Source organism: Stegastes partitus, unplaced genomic scaffold (assembly GCF_000690725.1).
Source record: "Stegastes partitus isolate 25-593 unplaced genomic scaffold, Stegastes_partitus-1.0.2 Scaffold3, whole genome shotgun sequence".
In the NCBI taxonomy this organism is placed as follows: Eukaryota; Metazoa; Chordata; class Actinopteri; family Pomacentridae; genus Stegastes; species Stegastes partitus.
Genome location: NW_007577734.1, coordinates 790191 through 815154, shown reverse-complemented (window position 1 = coordinate 815154; position 24964 = coordinate 790191). Strand labels below are relative to the sequence as shown.

Genomic DNA, 24964 nt, shown 5'->3' with positions numbered 1-24964 from the left:
TGACAAACCCCTCAACTTCTAATCAGACGGGTGTTTTTTGGTCTTCTTTTTTAATGTCTATCTTCTGTCAGAAAAGTGGTTGCTTCACTCTGCCAGGTGGTGTGTGCATGTGTGTGTATGAGTGTGTGCACATGAGTGATGAGGTATTTGGCAACTAGAGAGCAAGTTTAATAATAACTGATATATCCCTGGATGATTTCAGACCCAGTTCCAGCTGGAAGCAGCCTGTGATGCCTCCAGACCCCAAAGTGGAAGAGAAAAGATGAGAGAGGTTAGGAGAAATGATAAAAAAAGAACAAAGAATGAAGAACATAAGACAAAGAAAAAGGGAGGAGAGGTGTGAGATGATATCTGCCTGGCATACTTTTACCTTGCATGTTCTTTGACCATTTACTCTCCCCCTCCTATTTCTTTCATAAAATAGGAGGGAAAATAACATTGGTCATCTGACCAAGGCAAACATCCAAACCACACAAATCCCTCCCCAACACCACTGTTTGACACTTCTTTACTTCTCTGAGGTAAAGTGTGTGTGTGTGTGTGTGTGTGTGTGTGTGTGTGTTATATTCTGAGGGTGTGTTTTTTTCACAGGCCTCTGGTCTCACACTGAGAGATGATGAGATGGACCCAGTGCCTCTGCCAGGTTTCTACTCACTGAGAGATATTGAGGCGTATCACACTCTCTCGCTAGCTGGGTTTAGCTGTGTGTGCGTAAAAGAGAGAGAGTGTGTATCCACTGGCTAGGGATACCTTGATACATCTAACTCTTACACACAACTGAGAGAACAGTATAGAACATTACACACATTGGCACGTCTTTGTGTACTTTGCAGACACACATACGCATGCACATACACACAGAGCAAAAGAGAGAGCCATAACAGCATGGGCTCCAACAGTGCCTCTTTGACAGATTTAAGTAAATAGCAGCAAACAAGCGATTATTTTTGGCAGACCAAGCTGCAGCCCATTCCAAGAACTAGGGGAGGTCCAATGGGAATGGAGGGAGATGAAATCACATAAACAGATGTGATTAAAGTCGGTATCATATGTGTCATTACTCATTCAGACGATGTACTCCTTCACTGGACTACGCTAATACAAAAACATGCAGACACAAAAGTTTTGCTCTTTACTCTTTGCTGCTGCTTTTCCATTCAGTCTGCATTTGCTGCCATTTGTGTTCAGTCTAACCCTTTGAAAAATTAAACTGAAACATGTAATGGTTCCGAGGCTCAACAGACTGAAAGGTCTCACCATCTGTGACACACAAAGAAAGCAGGGTGGCCATAATGCATTTCAGTGAATATGTGCATGTGTGTTACTCTCATACACATGCTTCATGTGCTGCAGCAAACCATTTGGGAATTCACCATGTTCATACTGCTTCTTTCAAATATGCAACATGAAGCAGTGTGAAAGGGCAGCAGGATCAGTGTGGGATCTGCAGCTGACATAGTCAAGTTGACCCACTATAAGTGGATTTGTAATCCTCGAGTGGATTTAAACTGTGTTTACTGTCACGGCCAGTGTGTATGTGTGCGAATGTGTTTATTCGAGCATGTCTGCACAGCTGTGTTTGTTTCTCTCAGTCACCAACTCTTCTGTCCATATTGCTTTTCAATCATATGCCAACAATCCTTCTGCAGACTTAAGCACAGTGCTTACCTTATAAAAGCAGTGGTATTATTAGTGACATACAGTAGGTGCAAATAGTTTTTTTTATTGTATTTTAGGATGGAGAAGTCTGCTATAGTGCAGTGTTACACAAACACATCTACACATGTGCAACACACATGCCATCACATAGTGTTCTGGCTGTGCCCCAGAGAGGCTAAGCTGCTTTGGGACTGAGGGATACTCTCAGCAGTCGATTAATCGGTCATTACCAACACCGGTCTGGGCCAGAGAGTCTAAAGCTAATATGATTGTGCCACATAAACACTGGTTAGGATGTGCAGGGTCAAAGGGAGATCAAACCACTGCTTGAGCTGAATGCGCCTTGACCTTAAACGGTGGGTTGAGGCACAAGTCAACTGAGGTAAATCAAATCAAATTTAAATTAGGCACAGAAGAATTGGAGAGAAATGATGGCTACAGATGGAGCTGGGGAAGACAGACTAAGCACTTGAAGCTAATGTACTGGAGTAGTAAAGGGTCAACACTTCACATCCAAAAGTGCTCCTCTGAACACACACACACTTTGTATGAACAGTTTCCTTTGTGATATCTTTACAACCTGATTCATCAATCCGCTGTGAGATATTTTGGAAATACATACTTCGTTTTTGGACCTCTATGGTCATACGCATTCTGTCATTTTGTCATTTTCATAATGTGGATAACAATGAAAACACAACTAAAGCGATGATTTTACAGTTCACTTAGGAAAGGTAGAGCTGCTATATTTTCAAAAGTACTCATCTGCCAACAAAGTTAAAGTTTAAAGATCAAGGTGCTGTGGAAGAAATTCTATAGGATTTGCCACCAGACCACCTTCTAGATTTGCACGGGATGACGTCAATGCGCTTAAATCAGGGTTAAATCTTCTCATGTTTGTTTACTAAAAGGCTCATGGATCATTCAGTTAAGTCAAGGCAGGACTGCAGGGGGAAAAAAAACAGGTAGAGAAGCAAAAATAGATTAAAATAAAGTCTAATTTTGTGGAAGGTGCTTCTGGGCTTATGAAGGAGGACATAATCTAATTAGTTCTATTAAAACTATTTAAGGACCTAAATGCAAAATTACTAAATCTGTGCTGAGATGGTAAGGAAAAAAAAATAGAAGCTGAGGAAGACGAATTTAGTGAAGCGTACATTTGGGGCTGCTGTGATAACATAGGCAGATTAGTTAAAGCATGTTTTGGGTCAAAAGGTCAAAATAACAGCTGGAGTGCACTTGATACTGCTTACAGGCTAAACAAAGTTTTGCAAAAAGTCACACTTAGGAGTGTTTCAAAGTTCTAAAAGTTCATTGTTTTAGATGATGCAATTAAATATTTTGGTGAAATCAGAATGATATGTAATCCATTATTTAGTTGGTTAGTTTAGAGGTGTGTGTGGTTAAAGCAACATTAGTTTAACATAATTGACACTATAAAAATAGAAGTGAAATATGTGACTATCTAAAACATTACATTATGTACATAAATGTATCAAAGATGACATAAAATGGACAGAGATGAGTTGTGGTAGTTGGCAGCAGCACTGACAGTGCCACCCAGATAGAGCCCTCAGGGAAAACATTTACTGGCCCCTCACTAACACCTCATATGTGTGTGTTAGTATGTGTGAGTTATTGCAAAAGGGAGCCATAACGTCTGTTTGTGTGTGTGCGTGTGTCTGTTCGTGTGTTAGAGTGTACATTTATTGGCCCCCTGCTGCCACCTCTAGGGAGTAGCCATCCAAGTGCTGAGTGACACACGCTGCTTAGTGTCTTAATGGAGGGAGAGGAGGGCCAGCCAAACCACAGCCTCTAGACTGGGATCTTACAGCCTGTAATTATGGAGAGATGTTAAAGTTGCTCTGTGTGCACGTGTGTGAGAAAGAGGCAAAAACAGAAAGTTAAGGAAATTTGCTACATCTTTCTCCTCACAATAACAATGAGATCCTTAGCGCGCGTGTGTGTGTTCCAGTTGGTCTCTCTGTCGTGTCTGATTATGTGTATGTGCAGTTTTTTGTACAGTGGTGTGTCATTGTCATGTGTCTCCTGCTGCTCCAGCTGTGGTCATACTCAGACACACACACACACACACACACACACACACATAAAGAAGAAATGAAAGTTGTTGGGAACTGGAGCTGCATTCAATTAGGGTAACCACATATTTACAAACAGTGAAGGGAAAGCTGCCTCTCTGTGACTCATCAGCCAAGCGGCACACTTGCACTTTTGACTCCAGGCCTGCCTCTCCCAACCGTGCAGGCTGAGAGAGAGAGGGAGGGGAAGAGGGATGGAGGGAGAGAAGGAGGGAGATGTCAGGGTGTGGACAGAATGAAAAACACACACATACACACACGCATAAATGTGTGAGCAACCACATAAACAAATACATATGTGTGCATACAAACACTTGCACAAATTAAATGAGCTCATTTAAACCCTTGTGGTGTCAACAAACACTTGAACCTGTCTACTTTTAGAAAGTGAGTGATGACCTTAAACAGAAAACACAAATTCTGGTTGGGAAGGACGCCTGACGGACAAAATGTTGCCAATTTAGAAACTGGATCTACATTCTATATTTCTGAATAATTAACAAGTGGTGCAATTTTTACAGTAGTCCGAGTGCAGCTCTCCAATGACAGCGTCACCATTTCACGGTCGTGCAGTCTGTCCAATGTTGTGCAGAAAATGTGCCTGTAGTAGCAGGAACATTAGGTTGCTCTATGAATGTTTATTGACATGGTCATTTTAAAGAATTTTTTACTTCAGGTTTAAAGTTAGAAATATTTAAGTTCAGATATTGTTGCTAGCTACCTGTGATGGAATACTTGAGATAATGTTGATGATCTGATCTGATCTTCCTCATCAGAGATCACCTCAAGACAAGAGGTTTTTACCAAATGTCTGCAGCTGGACCCACCTGTTGTTTCTCCTCTGAAAAGATACAGAGCCATCAAATCCAGAACCAACACAGTAAAAAACGCCCAAAATCTGTAAACTCTGTCACCCCACCTCCTTCCCCCTTATTAAATTATATCAATTACCACATAGGCACTGCTCACTTTCTACTGTCTGCCACTTAAATAGTCAATTTTTTTTTTTGTCTATTTATTGATAGCACTTTTTTTTTTTAAATACTAATTTTCATAGAACTTTTGTGCAATGGCAAACAAAGATCTATCTATACAGCAGTGCTTTGTCTGTTCCTCATTCCCATATAGTGTGTATGTATAATCACACCTATGTACCCCTTCCTATGTGTAAAGGGATGTTGTCAAAACCTGCTAATGTGCATGTGGTAATAATGAGATGACATCAAAGCGTAAGACCAGCACAGCAAAACGCCTGCCCTTGTTTTTTCTCTTTGGCTGTCAGCGCCTTGAGAGAAAGCAAACGGAGGCACAAGGCCGTAAGTACGAGGGCTGTTTGTCTTGACTTGACCTTGGTGTGTACGTGTGTACGTGTATGTGAGCGCATATGTGTGTGTGCGCATTTGTGTGGCGCACCACATCAAAAAACGATGGAGTGGCTCAGTTGTCATGACCTCTGACCCTGGCATGCTCCAAGACAGAGGGAGGGTGGCGGAGAGGGAGAAGAAGACACAGTCAAGCAATCTCACACAGAAACACACACACAAGCACATACACAAGGAAAAGGGTGGGATGCACAGTGTCTAAATGTGCAACACCTAGAAAAACAACCACAGATAGAGACACAAACATTTTGATTTGTTAATTTTTGTGGGGACCTGCGAGCAGGGCCAATAAATCATTATATGCACACACATTAAAGGGATCACACAAACTCTCCCTCCATCTCCTCTGTCCACTCTTTGTGCATCTTTTTCTGTTAAGAAGCCCATCTTCAAGCCTGATGAACCTGTCTGAGTCTGAACATTTGTACTTCGGAATCACTGATTCAATCAACTGCAAATGTTCCCAATGATTCTCATTTGACTTTGGTATGAACATGGAGGACAAATGGAAGAGTTTCTTGGCCCTTGGATGCGCACTTCCTCTCTCTCTCTTTTTATCATCATTTGTACTTGAAGTGAAGTCTTCAAAGGTGATTTCTCCTCTACATCTTTTCTGCATTTATTTTTAGCTGATGGCGGATATAACCTAAATCCTTGACAAAACATCAAACGCTGGTTTAGCATGTGTGTGCATGGCATGTGAGTCACTGGATCAGTGTATGTGTGAGTGTGTTTTAACATGTTTGTCCAACCTGCAGTAAATTAGTCATTCACTCTGTGCATAACTGTAGATGCACATGCCTGTGCATGTGTGTACTTCGTGTGTTTGTGTGTGTGTGTGTGTGTGTGTGTGTGTGCGTGCGTGCGTGCGTGTGTGTGTGTGTGTCACAGCTGTGATAACTTACAGCTCCCTGCATTTCAGCTATGCTGTCACGGTCCATTATAATGTTCCTTCTAGACACAAACACATACAGACTAATGAAAACATTTTGGCATGACGCTCATTTGAGAGCAAGAATATCTGTCATGTAATCATGGTTTCAGTGCAGCTGTATTTAAAATATACCTCAACTTTGTCTCTGATCAACGTAGTTCTGTACTGCAATCTACATTTACAAAAAATTACATCTTTTGAAGGTGCTGACAGCATGGATGTTTCTACAAGTGCATGCATAGAACGTTCTGTGTAGCTGTACTGTATATATGCTCTGCACATATATGACTGCCTGTTTGTGTGTCTTTGTGTGTGTATAAAAAGGCCCTTGACAGCCATTGGGGGCGGCGGCAGTGCGGCCGGTGTGTTTGCCTTGGCAGCGATTCAGCATTCCACATTCCTCTGTGATATTCAGTACTGTGACCTCAGGAAACCCGCCCTGCAGAGAAGATCTTTCTTTCTCTTATGTTCCTTTTCTCTCTGCTGACTTTCTTTCTCTCTCTTGCCACCTCTCCAATTCTCTCTATTTCTCTTTTTCCCAGCCCCCCTTCTCTGTCTTTCACTCCACCCTCTTTTCATATCTGAACTTGAAAAATCATCTGTCACCCTCCCCCCCAACTCAACCCTCCGTTTATTTTCCCTCCTTCTCTAAAAGTTTCCTCTCAATGTTAACCTTTTCTTCTGACAGAGGTCCCCTGAAAAGGAACCTTTCTCAGTGCACCGAGTCCGTACACACATCTTGTTGCGGTCATGAAAAATTCACAACACCGGCCTGGTTACTCTATGTATCACTCACAGGCATATTTTTCCTTTATTAGGAACTCCTTCTGTACCCACAGTACAGAAGGCTAGATGGGAGTAATTTAATCCCTGTATTCTAGGCTTTTTCCCTTTTTCTCTCATTCTCAAGACATTAATTTCTGCACCTGTAATATTCATACAGACAAGCTGAAGAGTATAACTGCATAGAAGTAAAAAAACAAACAAACAAACAAATAAACTTGAAACTATATGACATTTGATGAGACTGTACCCAGATTGTACTAATACTGGTTATTGACGAGTCTCCTGATCTCTCTTCCTGTGATAAACTTTCTATCTTGTTGTGTCAACAGACTCCTCCTCTTACTCCTCCCTCTTCTCTATGAGGCCATGCCTACATGCCCAGAGAGACATTTCACCTGAGATAACCCTACGCCCAGGGCAATGCAGTTCCTCCTCCCTCTATGCATGCCTCCCTCCTTCCTCCCCCTTTTAGCTTAGGCTGTAAACTACTACACATACTTAAAACACATGGCCGCCACACCTGCCACCAAAAGGCATAAGGCCATGAGAGAGAGGGAAGTCAACAGAGGAGAAATGTTTAAACCATACTGAGCTAAATACAGTACAAACAGAATGCTATCAACACATTTTGGAGGAACAAAGTCACCGTCATTGCATGATAGAAGGACAGCAAAAAAAATTTGAGATCGTAAATGACTTGTAGACACTGACAATAACCTCAATAAAACATTAAAGCTGTTATAAAGTTAAACTTATCTTAAAGTCAAGGACAAATAAAAGCTCAGTGCAAGACTGACTATTTTGTGGGAGATAATACTTCATACCAACGTGAACTGAAATCAAAGAAAAAAAACAGCCCACTTTTATGGACAGTAACACCATATTCCCCCTCCTCAGTCAGACTTGCCCATGTTATACTCCAGCTATCCACTGTGTGCAGTGTATACACTGTGTGGCTGACCCACATACAGTAGAGCAGAGAGGACTGGGGGGAACTGAGGTAAAGGGTGGAGCAACTAGTCAACTGTGTTATCTCTCTTCCACTCTGACACTTTCCTCTATCTCAAGTGTACCTTCATAAGGCCTGACAGTGTAACAACAACCTCTGTCAACTGCTGAAGTCATAAAAACAAACAGAAGACAGTTAGATAAAGAGAAAGCAAAATAATCGAAAGCAATTAGTGATTTACATAAATGCATTACACACACACACACACACACACACATATATATATATATGTGTGTGTGTGTGTGTGTGTGTGTTTGTGTATAGAGGTATGACAGATAAGTGCACCATGCACCATCAATTAAAGCTATCTGACATAAGTGTGGCTACAAGGCCCCACACAGACACTAAGTCAGTTAAGAAAAACAAACAGATAAAAGTACATCTGCTGGGTACGGTCAACCTTGTTAAGTTAAACATGTTTATGTGCGAGTGTGTATGTCCTGGGGATTTATGTGTTGTGTACAATACATTCAAGTATTTGCAAGTAAATCAACAATTTTCTGGGAAAACTTCAAAATTTTTTATGACAGCATTTAACAAAGAAGACGGAAAGTATGTTTATGTCCATATGTGTGTTCGTGTTTGTATATGTGTGAGTGTGCATATGTGTATGTGTGTTTGCAGGACTACGAGTGAGCGTATGTGTGTGTTTCGGATTAAGAGCTTCACCCCTGGACCTCGAAATTAGATAGGGGATTAGTGGGACACATCCGCCACCTGGCATTTTAAGCCCTGCAATTACAACAACAACTTTTAATCAACAACAGCCACACATGTATCACATACAGTCAGAACTCAGCAACTCATTCATCTTCCTCCTCATATTAGTTTCTCTCAGGCTGTCATTGGGTTGACCCCACCATAACACCAGGCCACATGGAGGGCAGCTGTATGCTAGTTTTTAGGCTGATCATGACCCACTGTATTAATAGGGATCAGCCTAGATTGGGAGTTGTTAGCCCTGTGCACTAGGCAAGGATTTAACTTCCAGTGTGACTTTTACTTGGCACGCAGCTAGGAGAAAGGATGTGAAGCAGTTGCTGCTCGGCTAAGTGGTAGCTTCCCATTATCACCTGTGCAAGGCATTTATCATCCAAAAGCATGGCACTATGCTAGGAGTTACTAATAATGTGATACTCCCATTGATCTCCTGTAAAAGTTCTGCTTGCCATGCTCAGGGGAGGGGGTCAAAGATCAGGATTCGTCACAAAGTAACACCTCCGGAGCTGGTAGGGATTCAGTGTCTCATTCAAGGCCACTTAAACAGACTGAGAGCTTGCCGACCACCAGAGCTTTAATCTGACTCACTAAGCCACCCTCCTGTTATTCAAACCCCCGGTGCCAATGCAGCTAAAGGCTCGAAGCAAGCTTTGTCAGTAAGTTGGTGAAAAAAAAACAACTCCGCTAATCATCAGGTTTTTTTTTTTTTTTAAAACAACAAAAAACCAGACACATACTTAATAATGATGTTAGATACACAGCAAGGCAACAAAGGTTAAAAAATATAGGTTAAATATTATGGCTGAAAACATGTTGAAGTGTAGTGATTCTACTCAGGTATATTGCTTCACAGGAAGCTTTATATTCACACCAATAACCTCCCTGGCTCCTGTCACCCTGAGGATGCTGTCTCACTCAAGAGTAGAGGTATTCATACTATAAAGGCATGTTATGCCAAGGAAATAAAAAGCAGGGACGGCAACCAAACCGTTGACAGTTCTGCTCCATTTCATGGCCAGCACAAGGGGAAGAGGAAGACACAGCAGGCTAGCAACCAAACTAAACACAAACAGCAGCCAGGCACCATGAAAGGAAAAGAAATTGTTCTTTTTCATGTACACTTTCAGTTAAACATCTCAATACACATATACAAAAGTCCTTTTGTGTTTAAGAAAAAGATTAGACCACAAAGTGGAATGAAAGAATAAGCCTATACACCAGGATTTGTTGCCAATATGCCAATAACCAAGACTAAAACATGTACATTATACTGTAAAATACACTTTCCAAACTTCATTACATATAATAAAAATTCTACTTGTTTCTGAAAAACTGTGATTGAGATAGTATTGAAGGAAGAGAAAAACAAAGAAAACACTCCAAGTGCAGACTAAGCCAAAATAAAAACCCTAATCAAATGAAAACAAAGGACAGAACAAGGAGAAAGCGAGCACAGATCTGCATTTTTTCTTTTTTAACAAGCGGCATTTCCATCCAAAATCTTTGATAGCAATCTACTACAAATTAGGACCAGATTTCTTTAACTGACCATCATGTTGCTTTAAAAGATGAAGTGCCACCTTGATTTACCACTATTCTCTCAGAAGGTGACAGCAAAAATACAATGAGAAATGAGAGAAAGAAGTAGAAAGGAAAACCAAATGATTAGGATGAAACGGAAAAATTAACAAAATGAACAGACAGAGCTAAAACAGAGAATTTCAGACGGAGATGGAGACAGAGAAAGACAGTGAGAACAGAAGAGAGGAGGGTAATTGCATGAAAGGGGGCTCATTAGCCCATCACTATCCTCAATCTAACCACCAATTTAAGGTCAGGGGGAACACAAAGAGAAAGACTCAAGAAGAAGAAGAAGAAGAGAATCAAAAAGGGAAGGAGCAATCTAATAATACTCCATCTCTAGTTTACATAGTTTCAAATGACATACTCTGAAACTTTTCTCCATCTGTTCAACTTTCTACCTCTGGCCTCTTTACACTAGCTGGCAACGGTGAGCGTGCACACTGCACCGTCATGGATCACACACCATATCTTCTTACACACCTCGCATGACGAATCCACTGTCTCCCTGCCACAGACTGAACTCACTTAGGAGTGAAGAAGAAACGCCAACTTTGTCCTCACAAAGAGGAGGAAAAGAAACTGAGGGAAATGAGTGGTTAAAAATGTAAGACTGAACTATCAGGGAGACACAACATCTAGTTGTGGCAGAAGTGTCCAAAAATCCCTCTTTCAAACTTATCTAATCTGGACACAAGATTGGGCAAATTTTATGCTGCGATTTTCATCATGTGGAGACCTATCGTAACAGTGATTGGCCTATGACCAATTACGGACACTGACTCATAGTTTTAAGAAAGCGCGGTGATGAGATATCCATTCCTTCCCTGCGGAGTCAATGTGTTGCCCTACCCACCCTCTGTGCAGCTCAGATCTGGAATGTGCTGCACAGAAAGCAGTAGAGTTTTAGTCAGACTACACAGTCAGGATAGAGAAAGAGTGCTACCTAAACTACATTTTGAGGTAGGAATTTAAACAAAACAAAAAAAAAGCGAGCCACATACTATTCTTTAATTTCAGTCACAATGTCAAGCACAAATTTTAGATTCTCAATATGTGCAAAATGTAGCTTTCATTGGAAAATAAAGACGAATGGACCATGGCAATGTGTTACCTACCTACGAATGTAATGCCAAGTCTCCATTGGTGCCTGAAACACAACAGTTTGGCTCCAGGTTATATGCACTACAGTGTGTCAAAGGCTCTCCGAGCTTCCCAAATATAGACACTATACACAGCTTTCTGTAGCACTGATATTGTTAGTGCACTGCCAACTGCCAGGGCAGAAGAAATTATATATTGTATAGAAGTCAGTAGGTCCCTGCACTGTTCATTGTGCCACAGCAGGATCCCTCAGCTGGAGGAAGCGAAGGTAACAATGAGCACCACATGGGTCCATAGTGCACCAATCTACCCACAGACTCCCTCGGTTTCAGCTTTGTGTGTGTGTGTGTGTGTGTGTCTGTGGAATGGTGGGTGGATGCACCAGGTGCCAATCCATACAAAAAGATAATGTGCCCAAAGTGTAACAGGATTTCCATCATATTTGGAGAAAGTGCAAATAAATACAAACAGGCACAAATGTCCTATTTAGCATACAATCTGGATCACACAAACATTATCACATTAAGCATGAGGAGTCTGTGTGTCACCTGCCTGTTTTGTTTGCAATTAAACAGAGTGAAGCAGATGACCATCCATTCACTTTCACACAAAGTCATGTACTTGCACATAGGCATATATTCACACACTATGAGGAGAAAAAAAAAAGCATTCTGTAGAAAAAAAAAATCAAACAAAATAATATATAATCAGGTATTAATTTCATCTGTACTTCCCATTGTTGGACCACTGATGATTTCGGCATCAGTCATTAAGCCATATTGCCTCAACAGATGCACAGGGCTGTACACACATCATAATCATGCATTTAAATATCATACACATGTTTTGGCATGACGCACAGAGCCAAATATGTGCAGCTGAATATTTACCTACCACAGGAAAAAGGCATTGTTTATAAAAAACATATACATTCATATATTATGTATTGAAAATGAATCTCACTGCTGTCTTTCTCCCTCTCATTCTCTCATCTCTCCCTCTCTCCTGCTTTCTTTCATGTGGGAGGCAGCACTGGGCACCCAGCCATGCCACATCAATATGCGTACTGGTGAAACACTTCCCCTGCTTCCCCCGTGTTGCAGTCGCAGAGGCCTGAAGCAGTGGAAACGGCAGCTAATGTCACCGGATATGGCAGGTCATGTTAGCTAGTAGTTAGTTAAGAGAGGTTAGCAAGCTAGCACTCCCACTGCGGAAGGCCACAGCCAGGCTGGCCCCGTCGTAGCAACCTGCAGCGGTGACAGCCCATTGACGCAGACAACGCCAGCCACTGCCACCCTGGAGGCACCTTGGATTGCACCCAGGCAAGGTTCCCTGGGAGCCTGGGTTGCCATGGTGGCAGCCGAATTTGGGTCCAATAAACGTGAGGGGAACAGGCGGTGGACTGGGGAGGGGGACTTTGGGGTGGCAAGACAGAGGACAGAGAGAGGTAAAGGGAGGGGGGGTTCCTGAGTGCTATGGCAACCCCAAAATCAATCCTGTGGTTCTAAAGGAGTCCAATTAAAAAGCCCAGTGTAGACAGTGATATATTAATCAAAGGATATTAAAAAAAACATCATTGATAACCTATAAAAGACAGCTACAGAGAAATTGAGAGAGTGCGTGTGTTTTGGATTCTGCTGTTACCTACACAAAAGGCTTTTAAAAGAGTCTCTTAACGATGTGAATGACAAGATTAATGTATTGTGCGCCTTCTACTACTCTGAAGTTGTAATTGAAAAAAGTATAAAGCTCAGCTGTCAGATCAGTCTAGTTACAAAGTGACAGATGCACATCTCATATCTTACTCCACAAGGCCACCAACATAAACAAGATGTGCTCTTAAAATGATTATAGGCAAGTTAAAAGGAATAAGAATTGTTAACATTCATACTCAAGCGAGGCACAATTAAACAAAAGCTAAATTAAACCTTTGGAAAGATGCCACTCTCTCTCTTGGCTTCTCTGCCCTGCTCTTTCATTCAGAATTCACTAAGTGGTTGGAGGTGACTTAACCCTGATCTCTGTATTCATAAATCCATCTCCTCTTAATTAAAAAGTTTTCATGACGGAAACACACCATAGGACTTTTTAGCACTTAGTTTACACCTGGCTCCCTTGGCCGAGAGGCTGACGAGACGAATTATAAACAGCTGAAGCAGAGTGATGCACAGCACCTTCACTATGGCCAGTTCACCACAGTGTCCCTGAGACCCCAAGATTCTACTCCTTCAAAACTCTAACTCCTAAAAAAAAACACACACAAAAAAACGACCTGCTGCTTGGCTCATAATACCATAAATCATGCAAAGTAGAGCACAGTACTTGGTCTGGAAAAAATAACCATGTATAATGAGCAGACAGAGACATATGCACTCACACACATGCACGCCTGTGCGTACATGCACATATGCCGTGCCAAAAGGACACCACACCCCACATCGCTTTGTACTAGACACACAAACACACACTGTCATTGGCCTAGCTCACAATTCTAACCCCCCAACACCATCCTTCCCTGATTCCATGCGCGTGATAAAAAAACAAATAAAACACACTATCTCTGCCCCCACCTTACTCCACTTGCTGAGACTGTGTCCACCACCCACCTGCTCTGCACCCCCTTGAAGCTCACACAAACAGGAGCAAACACGCACACTAACACCATTCCTCTCCAAACTCATCCTGTTATCTAAACAAGCGCCGTCCTCTCGTCAGCGTCAGTGGGCTCCTTTCTCTGTCTCCTCAGAGAAAAGAGAGACTCTCCTGTTCACAGATGAATGGAATCTTTTGATGGAGCGCCGAGCCTTGTTTACTGCCACTCCATTTATTTACCGGCCTGTTTTTCAAGTCGTCATTCAGGGACACTCTACGACCCCCCCCAACCTCACCCACCAACCCCCTCCATCTCATCCTCTACTTAACAACCTCCCCCCCCCATACACTTAACATACATACAAATATACGCACTATCCCCACTCTCAATCCCATGTTGTTCCCTATCCCGTTTCATCCTGCTTTCTTCTCTCCGTCTAGTGTCCTAGATCTGTGTCCAAACTGATTTGAAGCTTACTCGCTTACAAAGACGCATGCCAAATTTGATTCCCTGCATTCTGTTGTGCTTCTCAGCTAGTTCGCTCATTCACCCCCCCCCCCCACACTTTCTGTCTTCTCTAAACCGCTCTCCTTCTCACGGTGAAACGAATACCAAGCAATACCTTCATGAAGGAGGACGAATGGCCTGCTGGAAACACACACAGTCTGATAATGTTAACATGTTCTAAACCGGGGGAAAAAAGTGACCCAAAAAAAAAATGCAAATAAATTAAATGGTTTAAAAATCTCATAATGTGAAGGTAATAAATATACAGGAAAGTGAAATTCAACTGCAATCAAGCCTCACTTCCCATGTCTTTTATACCCAAAAATTAAAGCTCGATCATTAAAGATCATTAAAAAGGCACAATAGAGGTGGCAAAACACCTTTGCCCACTAAATTAAAAACAACCAAATAAATTACGATAAAAAATGTATTTAAAAAAAAATAATAAAAATCCTAACATTAAAGTCAAGGTTCACATCCCTATGATGGCCTACTTTCACAAAAAAAAAACAAGGACAATGTAACTATTGAGTGCTCAAATGTTTGTGCTTACAAGTTATTATACATTTTTCAGTCGCTGCAAATAGGAGTCCAGGGTGCTAATGAGGCTAGGGGAGGGCAGTCATTTGAACCCTAAAGAGGAAAAAAGAAAAGGGGAACAAGAAAAAGAAAGAAAAGAAAAGACAGAGAGGATCAGAGGGAGGAGGTTGGCAGGGACTGTGTATGAAAATTTTGTGTCTTCCATACAGAGAGACAGCATCATGCCAAAAACGTCCGCCGACACAACTCCTCTCACAACTCCTCTCACTTTCAACGTTAGACTCCTTTGCTGTGCTAAACACGCCCACATTATAATTTCATTATTCATCAACCCACACGTTAAAAAAAAAAAAAAAGAAACAAGTTATTTTTATTTATTTTTTCTAAATCCGTACTGACGCAACTTTTTATTCAACAAATGAAAAGCAAATCTACTTCTTACAGGAAGAATAACTCCATAGGAAAAACGGAATAAAAACAACAAAAGTAAAATTGCTTCAGATTTAAAATACGGTATTGTGATACTTATTCTAGCATGACTATGGCTGTGTGGTACTGAATAGCGCCATTAGCCAGACTCAGCAGCGTTTGCCAGGGCCTTGCTGTGAGTGCAGCCCGGTGAATAAGCCGTGTTCCCTGGCTCTCCCTCCTTTCTGTCTGGCCTGCCTGAGAGTGAGCATTGGAAACTGCACTCTTTCTCCTGCTTCTTCTTCTCCTCTTCCTCCTCCTCTCTGTCTCTCTGAGGTGGGGAAACCCTCCTGAGTGGGTATATGGTTTTTGGGGACAGACACATTTCATGGTTGGCGCCGCTACAAAAGCCTGAAAAGAGACCCGGCACTGGGAAGACACAGTATTAATACAGACAATACCTCCCCCTCACTGCTTCTGACTCTCTCTTTTCTCAATAACCTCTTTCTTTTTATTTCTTCTTCTCCTTTCTCTCCCCTTCTTTCTTGCACCCTCTAGGTTTTTTTTCCAAATAAAAAACAATAAAAAGCCTACTCAGCTCAAGTAAAGAATGCAGTTTTTATCACTACGTGGCCTAGCCTACACCTATTTTTATTTGACAATCGTTAATGTGTTTTAATGTGCAATTAAATCTCAATAGTAGGTATTACACTAGATTCAGCAGCGTGTGAAAATGCCCATTTCTACTTTAGAAAAAAAAAACCTGCGAAGCATTTATGTAAATGTAATAGAGCTAAATATTATCACAAAAATACAGTAATAATGTATGACATTATTATTACTTTTATCAGTAATAATGAAGATAAATGTACTGTTATTTTCATTATATATTTTCACATAACATTTTGAACGGTCACTTGAACCAGGCCCAAATATAAATTTAAAAAGCATTTGCTTATTATCTCACTCAAATTGACATAACCTTCATTTTCAGGGAATATAAATACTGCAAAAGAAGCTACACAAAAGAAGAAAATCCAAAATTACATCATATCATAAAGGAAAAAGATATGCTCTATTATTTATGAAGAAAACAAATCCAATACTTACTACTTACTCAAGGAAAAATTTGTCTTTCATCATTAAAAACTGCTATATACAAAGTTAAAAATGTATGTTCTCCTGCTTTACTACCTGCGTTGGCTATACAGTGCAGAGCTTCAAATTTAAAAAAAGTCTGACAGCTGAGTCCATCCAAAAAGAAAAAGGGGATCTGAGAGAGACCAATGAAAAAGCCAAAGAGCACAAACTGCCTTATTTGTCTGTTCCATCACAGTGATGGCCTCCCAGCTTCACTGGAATAATCCGTTTACCGCATATCTCCCAACGCTGAAACTCCTCACACAAAAGGAAACAGATGCACAGGTAGACCAGAAATGTTCATGGGTTTTTCTCTCTCCCGAGTCAGGCACAGTCAAAGAAATGGAGGCTTATGATCGTTATGTAAAAACCAAAAAAGCAGGGAGCTGTTTCTAGGACAAAGGCACTGCATCAAGGAGCATGCCAGTTTTCACTGGTCAATTTAATGGGAGACCAAACATAACAACATTGTCTTTGACTCGCCTTTCTCATGTTTTTTTTTATTTTCCCTCGAGTCTGCTTGTGTCATCATGGTCTCACGAGATAAATGCAGACCCTGTGGTTTTGGATCAATCTATGTACGTCTGTGACACCCCAATGTTAGCCTTGCGTCTGTGTATGTGTGCATGTTTTGGAGCAAATAAGCAGACAACAGGGCTTTGGCTAGCCCGATACCAATAGCTATCCAAATACACAGACTTTTTTCTGAAGCCAAGAATAGTGTGAGAAGACTCCCTCTCACTCTGTCTCTCATGTGATGGGGCTCTCCCTCTATCTTAACCCCTTAGATTTGATATGTAGCCACCTCTACGTGTCCCTGATGCCAGCCAGAAAGACAGAGATGCGCAAAAGATCCGGCTAAATGAGAGTCATCAGTAAACATTTGCTGATGCCAAAGCTGCTCTGCATGTGGAGAGCTTTTCTTAGACGACGTGGGCCCTGTTCCCACCAAACACAATACAAAAGCCTCAGACCTGACCCACTCCCTGAGTGTCAAGATTTCATTTAATCAAAACTTCACTGCTGAGGGTCATCTTAAGCTGTGCTTACACACACAGACACAAACAAAAACACTTGCACACAAGGACAGTCTACTCAATCCTTGTGATGTCATGGGAGCCGAATAGGAGATCCAGGATGTAATTAACAACAGATTATTTTCACAGGAAAAAAATACAAAATTGAGTCATGGAGAAGCGGGAACCTGAGGAACGCATCAGAGTATCCCGTTAACTTTTAACACAATGTGAGCCATTCCTCATGTCAGTAGTCGTGAGTGTCAGGATTTTCTTTGTTTCTCTTCCTTTCCTATTACAACATTTTTCTCCACTTTCTCACACGTTCACTTTCTTTTTTCATCCCCACAAATCCAGAGTTTTCCTCAGTGATGAACGCAAGTGGTGTTTTATTTGTGAATCCTTGCTGTGGTCAGTGAGTTGGCCGGGGGGGCGGCTGCAGCATTAGGGGTTCTCTGGGCTTTCTCACAGCGCTGTCCAAGGCATGACTACTGCTATAGTGAAAGGGAGGCGGGATCTGGCACTGTGCAGCATGGAGTGTGGAGCGGTCATGGCAGAAATGGCACGGTGAGCACATTTCACACCTCCCTCGGAGTGACTGCAAATTTCCTGTACTGCACTTTTGATTGGAAACACATTTGAAACATCTTTTCATGATCACACTTACGCCGTACAAAAGAAAAGAAAAAAATAAAAAGCAGCTAGAATGAGGTCCAAACTATGAGTAAGTGCACTGAGCTAACTTGGGACCTGACAAATGCTTTTTTTTTTAATCTTCTATTTTTCCAACCTTGAATAAATCAGAAATGTGCAGAGTTTAATCTAAAGCAGCACAAAGATTATAAATCAAATAGTCCTCTGAACACTGTGAAAAGCAGCTAAATAACTTCTTCTCAGATGGTGTACAAGTACAGCCACCTATGCAGTAGTCAGATGAACAGAAGAGAGAAATATGTCTAAAGTTGTACTGTGAAGTCACCATCTCCAACACAGTCCATTCATGGTTTATCAAAGGGACCCTGCCAGTTTGTGGTGCTCTGGCAGACCCTTAGCACGTCTGGGCCAAGAGATCACTATCTCCATAATAATATACCAGTCACTCACTCTTAATAAATCACTAAAATACACTACACAGTGTAGGGCATCATAGCCACTCTTGCCCTCTCCTCTATTCTCTGCCAGCATTTCAGTTGCAATGTTCAGACACGTTGCTCCATCTGTTTTGTAGTCTTTTTTTCTTTTTTGGTATTTATCTGAGGTTCCTAAAAAAACAGGGGGAGAAGGTTGTGTATTGTGGCATCGTGGTTTGTTCTGTTACGGCTGCGGTGTGTTACGCTCTGTAACAGAGAGGATCTCAAAGGCTGGCTGGCTGCAGAACAGTCTGAGAAAGCCTGACGGCAAGCCCAGAGATTTCCCGTGGCAGCTTTTGCCACTCTGTCATAAACAAAACACAAGACGTCTTTCTCTTCTTCCCACACCAACGGGGTTTGGGTGCTGCCAAACAGAACAATCACTATTGTAGCCTCTTCTCCTTTCCAACGTGCTTTCTCTCTCTCTCTCTCTCTCTCTCTCTGTCTCCTACAATATAAACAAAAGAGATCAGCAGAGGCTTTACCTCTGTGAGAGCAACAATGAGGGCGATGTTTAAGGAGACAAAACAAAAGTGTGCACGGGATCAAAGAGGAGTGAGGAAGACAGAGATGCTAAAGACCGACAAAATACAAACCAAACAAAAACAAACAATGAGCACATCTTGTCATTCACTCTGCGACTGAGGCAAAAAAAAAAAACCCACAACCACACATCACTGTAACAGACAAGTGCCTGTTACTCACAAATATGTCAGGTAAAAGTCATGGAGAGCCAAGTGTCGTAACAGAGGCGACCTTATGGAACGTTCACAAACACCGGTTTGCCCTTTGTCTCTCCCTCTCTCCCTTTCTCTCTTTGTCTGTAGACCCCAAAGCGTCTCTGCACCCAGGACTTAAACTGCGCATTGGCTCTTTGGAAGAAGATAAAAGTACCGAGGCACACTGTGTTAATCAGATAAGATAAGAGAAAGCACACGGTAAGTCAACATTATGAATGAGCGGCATACTGGGCAGCCCGTCCAAGCAACCATGTGTTTTACTGTACTGCTGTAAACCAAAGTACTGTGGCGACGATTGCACAGCAACAAACAGTCCAGAAAACTGGACAGCTGACGATGTCAGAGGAGGGAGAGGAAATTTGTCATGATACATTTTCAGTTTGTTAATGTGCACGCATCAGAGCGCATACAACAACTGAAAATACAGCATTTCTTCATGTTTTACGATGCAATCTCCAAATATCATGCTCTGTAGTTATCATTACTCACTTGTCATCTGAAAACCAAAAAAGTCTTAAATCATATATCGAAATATATGTAGTATAACACCACCAATAAAATTTTAACTATCATTTCGTGGACTGCTTTCTCAACAAGTTTAGAAAATGTGGTAGGTTTAAACAAACTTTCCTAAATTGCTTTAATTATATCAATTAAAATTATATTTACGATCATAACCATTTCCTTTCCAAACCTAAACCTGCAATTGTACAGCAACATTCTGGACTAAGTGTATTATTTAATTTACAAACAAACTTTTTCCTGAACACATATCCTGAGCAGAGATTAAATAAACATAATACTGTAATTTTGTATAATGTAAGAGTATAATTTAAGAAGAAGAAATATGTTTTCAAATGTGTGAAATGTTTAACATTGCTAAATCCCAAAACACAACTCACTGGTCCTGAATCTACAATACATCATTTAAAAAAATACGCTAATAAAAAGTCTGTGAAAAAATAAAAATAAATTGTATCTGGCAAATAATTTATCCGAAAAAGTTACCACTGAAACACCGAGACCGACTGCCTGCTACCTATGGTTTGCTACCACCAGAGACAGACTAACAAAGTGAAGCCGGAGCTGCTGCCAGGGTTTGGCTCAGGCTGCATGAGGTGTTTGGCCTGGACCGAGATTCTGTGTGTGTATGTGTCAGAGAGAGAGACAGAGACTGAAGGCCGGCTGTGATAGCATTTGGCTACACTCATATTAGTACCTAACCTAAGAGTTGTGCCTAGGCAGCGAGTGAGTGAGCGTATTTGGGCAGTGACTGGGCTATGCCGTATATGCAGTATATGTGCTGGTTTAGTCACTGTTTGAAATTTCCAGAAAATTCCAGCTGAGATAATATTAGGTCATGAGCATGTGTTTGTATACGTAGCCAGCAAATGGTGAAGTAGTGTGTATTTGGAGGATTTGGCTGTGAAATGTATTTTGTGTGTGTGTGGCTGCTGTGACTGTGTTTTTTTGCAATGTGGGGAAAAACTACAACACAGCCAGTGTTTTGGCTGTGTGTGCAGAGTACGCACACTGGAGGCTAGAGTGATGTTTGGCCGGGTGTGAGTGTGTGTATCCATGATGGTGGCTGAGATACAACAATGTTTGGCTGTATCAAACTGTATCTGTGATAGTCCTTGGCCGAAGGTGCGTACTGTGTGGGTGTGTGTACGCAATCGTGACTAAAACCGTGTTTGGCTCTACGTGTGAAAGTGCGCTACAAAGATGACAGAGTTGTTTTTTCTTTTTTTTTCTTTTTTTTTAATGGAATATGTGTATCTTTATTTAGCTGTGTTTGCATGTGTGTGTATGGGTGTGAAGGTGGCTGCAATAGTACTGGCTGTCTTTGAGCATTGGCGTTTTGTGTGTGAGTGTGTGTTTGGCAGCCAGGTCCAACGTGGTGCTAGCATTCAGGCAGACGGTGAAGGCGGCAGCAGCCTGCGGCCTGAGAGCAGGAGACTCACGGCTCTGTTCTCTTTCTCTCTCATACACACAGAAACACAGAATCTGGGCTGTGGCCAAATGACAGTCCCTGGCTACAATGGCCTTATCATGGCACATACACTTCGACAGACTGAGTACAATATTATAAACAGTGACTCTCCTTTGCGCAACATTTATTGCACAAAAACACAGAATTTGACAGTGGTGATCATCTCATAAGAAACAAAATGAAAAATACACTCACTCACTCACACACACACACAAACACACACACACACACACACACAGATGCATGCAAATTCCTTCCTAAAACACAAAATACATGCTCCTATGAAGCCGCAAATGCCTCGCTCAGAAAAATGAACACACACTTGCCAGAGCACGCTGGACGAATGCCCTTGACACACACTTACAAATTCTTTTTTATGACTGTTGATATTATGTTGTCAGCTAAACAAAAACCAAAAAACAGATGAAGAGACGTGAATTTGAAGAAGACAATTTGCTGTTTTCTAAAGGAAAACAAGCAGGGAGGACTTACAATTTTGCTTCTCTGGGAGATAAATGTTTGTTTTATTTATCTGACAGAATATTGGTAAATAAAACCTTTCAAATACAAAAATTCCTAGATAGCTTTTATAGACACCGTACTCAAGCCTTAATTCACTCTCTGTGATGTGAAACATATTTTAGGGCATTTATAAATCTTAGTACCCATAGCTTTATCTTTATGAATTTCTATTGATGTCATTCCCTCTCTAATTATATGTCACACAACCAACTGTGCCTATGTGTCTGTATGTGTGCATGCATGGGATTATACAAATTCTAGTGTACACCTAAACGCACATCAACGTGGGCATGTATGACAGGTGTGTATGTGTTGGTATCCCTCTCTATTAATGTCTAGTGTCCAGTTGGCCACATACCTGGCGTGTGGACGAAGTAGGCCAGGTAGAGGTCCAGCTCCTTGACGGACACTCCAATGTGGTGTGGCTGGACGCACAGGCCAGGGTTGGTGCACTGTGGTGACTTGACCAGCCGCTCTCCGTCCGTGCTTTCCAGGGGGCTGCCCTTGAACAGGATGACCATCACCAGGTCCAGCCGCCACACCTTGTCGGCCTGTCGCAGGCAGTCGATGCGACGGATCTTGCCCTTCTGGTCGGGGTTGGACAGCACGCAGCAGGGGGGCTTTTTCCCTGTGATGGTGAGCACAAAGTCCTCACGAAACTCAGGCCGGATGTCCTTACGGAGCTTGGCCAGCAGGCGCGAGGCCCACTTCTGCTTGATCTCTGGCTTCTCCCCCAGCAGCTCATCCTTCACTGCGCGCTCTTCCTCCTTGGACATGCGCTTCTCGTGCTTCTTAAAGTACTTGCGCTTGCGGGCCTGCAGGTTGAACCAGGTGTAGGCGAAGGCGCGGACATGGGGCAGAAGGGCCTCGATGAAGGGGTGGAATTCATCCTGGATAAGGGAAGAGGACGGGGGGAGGGTGGAGGAGGAGAGGGAGGAGGGGGGGAAGCAGGAGGAGGCAGTTGAGAGAGAGGGGGAGAATGGGGGAGAGAAGGATGGGGAGAGAGGGAGTGAGGAGGAGGAGGGGAAGAGAGAGGGGGAGAATGGGGGAGAGAAGGATGGGGAGAGAGGGAGTGGGGGTGAGGAGGGGAAGAGAGAGGAGAGGCAGTTAGCACCGGCGCGCAGCATGGAGGAGCGGCGCCTGCTCCGAGTGAGCGGAGGGAGAGAATGAGCGAGAGGCGCCGAGAGAGAGAGAGAGAGAGAGAGAGAGAGAGAGAGAGAGAGAGAGAGAGAGGGAAAGATGCTTAACACTCTAACATAGACATAACACTGAAGGACACACTTTGCAAACCACTGAAGAGCACAACACTCAAAGACTGAAGTAAGAGGTGAAAAATGGAAATAAATTAAATAAATATCCAACTATGAGGGCTTTGCTAATGTAATATTAGTGTAAAATTTGTGTAAAAAAAAATTGTCTTTTATGAATAATAATATTGCTGGACCAGCTACAAAACGAGAACAGAAATAATTCAAGATAACAAAAAACAAGGAAAAAGTAGCAATAAAAATGTGGCATTTATAAAATGTCATACACTAACTACATACAGTATATAATAGATACAACACTGAAATAATCTGAGATAATTCACATACCAAGTCTTAATTATTAAAATGAAAGCAGTCACATTTAAGAGCCACGACATGAAATATTTGCCCATAAATAATATAGTTGCATCTGCACTCAAAATTACTTATCAAAAATATATGTTAATAAAACAAGAATTACGCGGTAGTTACCATTTTGATCTCTCATCATAAATTGACCCCGTCGATTGCAAAGAAATTTAAAATGCAGAACCAGCACAGGGACTGGATTGTTGAGTCAAAACGCGCGAAGTAATGCTGCGTGTATTAGAAAACAAAAGACTGAGGAAAAAAAAATTAAGCAAAAAGAGAAGCTGAGAAACTGTCCAATAAAAGCAGCAGGGGGGAAAAAAGCTGAGAAAGAGGACACAGGCCAAGGGGGGCGCAGTGTAATACCAGCACAAGAACACAGGAGGTACTGTAGCAGGAGCTGCGGGAGAGGTGCTGTTCAGGAGCACAACAGAAGGAGAGTGTAGAGAAGTTTAGCAGGCTCTCTGTTTAAAAAAAAAAAAAAAAGAACAGAGCTGGATGTGCACAAATAAAATAAAACAGATACTGCAGGAAAAAGGATAAAATTGTCAAAAACTAAAACAAGCCTCTTTGTTTGCAAAAATAAGCAGAAAAAATATCTTGATGGGAAAAAAAAACAAAAAAATGGTTGGCAAAGCGGCACGTGCTATTGGTTCAATTCTAATCTGCATAAGACTCACGGAGAGGGAGAGAGAGAGCTGGACAAGGGGGGTGCGGACGGAGGAGAAGAAGAAGAAGAAAAAAAAACAAAAACAAGAGGACCGAATCAATGTTGGAAGACTGTGCACGACCGCTGGCAAACCCGAGTGCCGCTTCTTTTTTCCCCCTCTTTCTCTCCAACTCTGTCTCTCTCTTTCTCTCTTCCTCTCCACTTTCCGTCTCTAACCATTGACTGAGTCTGTGCCAACACGCAGAGGGCCCACCTATTTGGCATCGAGTCTCAAACAGCCCAGCCAATACGCACGCTCCCAGCGCTGAAAGGGAGGGAAGAGAGAGAGATGGCAGAGGGAGAAGCAAAGAGGTGGGGGATTGGATGGTTGGTGGCTGGTAGTGGAGAGAGAACGGGGGGGGGGGGGGCACTGATTGTGTGTGGTGCAGGCAGAAGGCACGTCATTAGCCAAATAGACAAGTTCCAATCTAGTGCAAAGGCAAAGTCCAGAGGATATTAATTTTACATGCATCCAGACAGCACCCGTCCTTCTAAAGCCTGTCCCCCCCCTCGCCGCCTTCGTCACCAACATGCTCACAGTCATCCCAACAAACCAGCTTGCTCTCCAACCACCACCACAAACCCCCCACATCTCCCTCCAGAAACACCCCTCTCTCTCCCTCTCTCTACCTCTCTCTCTCTTTCTGTGCTCGCGTTACACCACCTTGGCATGGGATGGCATGAGAAAACACAGACCCAAAATCCCACTAGACCCTGAGACCAGCAGCTGCTCCTGGATTTACCACACAAACAAAGAGAGGAGGGGGAAGAAAAAG

The 24964-nt window shown here is 42.2% G+C and overlaps 1 protein-coding gene across 11 annotated transcripts in view; it reads right to left on the bottom strand.

Moving 5' to 3' along the window:
• The window catches only part of nfixa (nuclear factor I/Xa), a 116038-nt gene that overhangs the window by 58334 nt on the left and 32740 nt on the right, over window positions 1-24964 (bottom strand). For 10 of the 11 annotated variants that reach the window (XM_008276724.1, XM_008276740.1, XM_008276697.1 and 7 more), the window contains one exon: window positions 22222-22753. In XM_008276724.1, coding sequence (XP_008274946.1) covers window positions 22222-22753 — 532 coding nt within the window. Of the gene's footprint in view, window positions 1-22221; window positions 22754-23602; window positions 23933-24964 lie in introns of those variants that run through there. The other variant, XM_008276733.1, reaches the window with a different exon arrangement.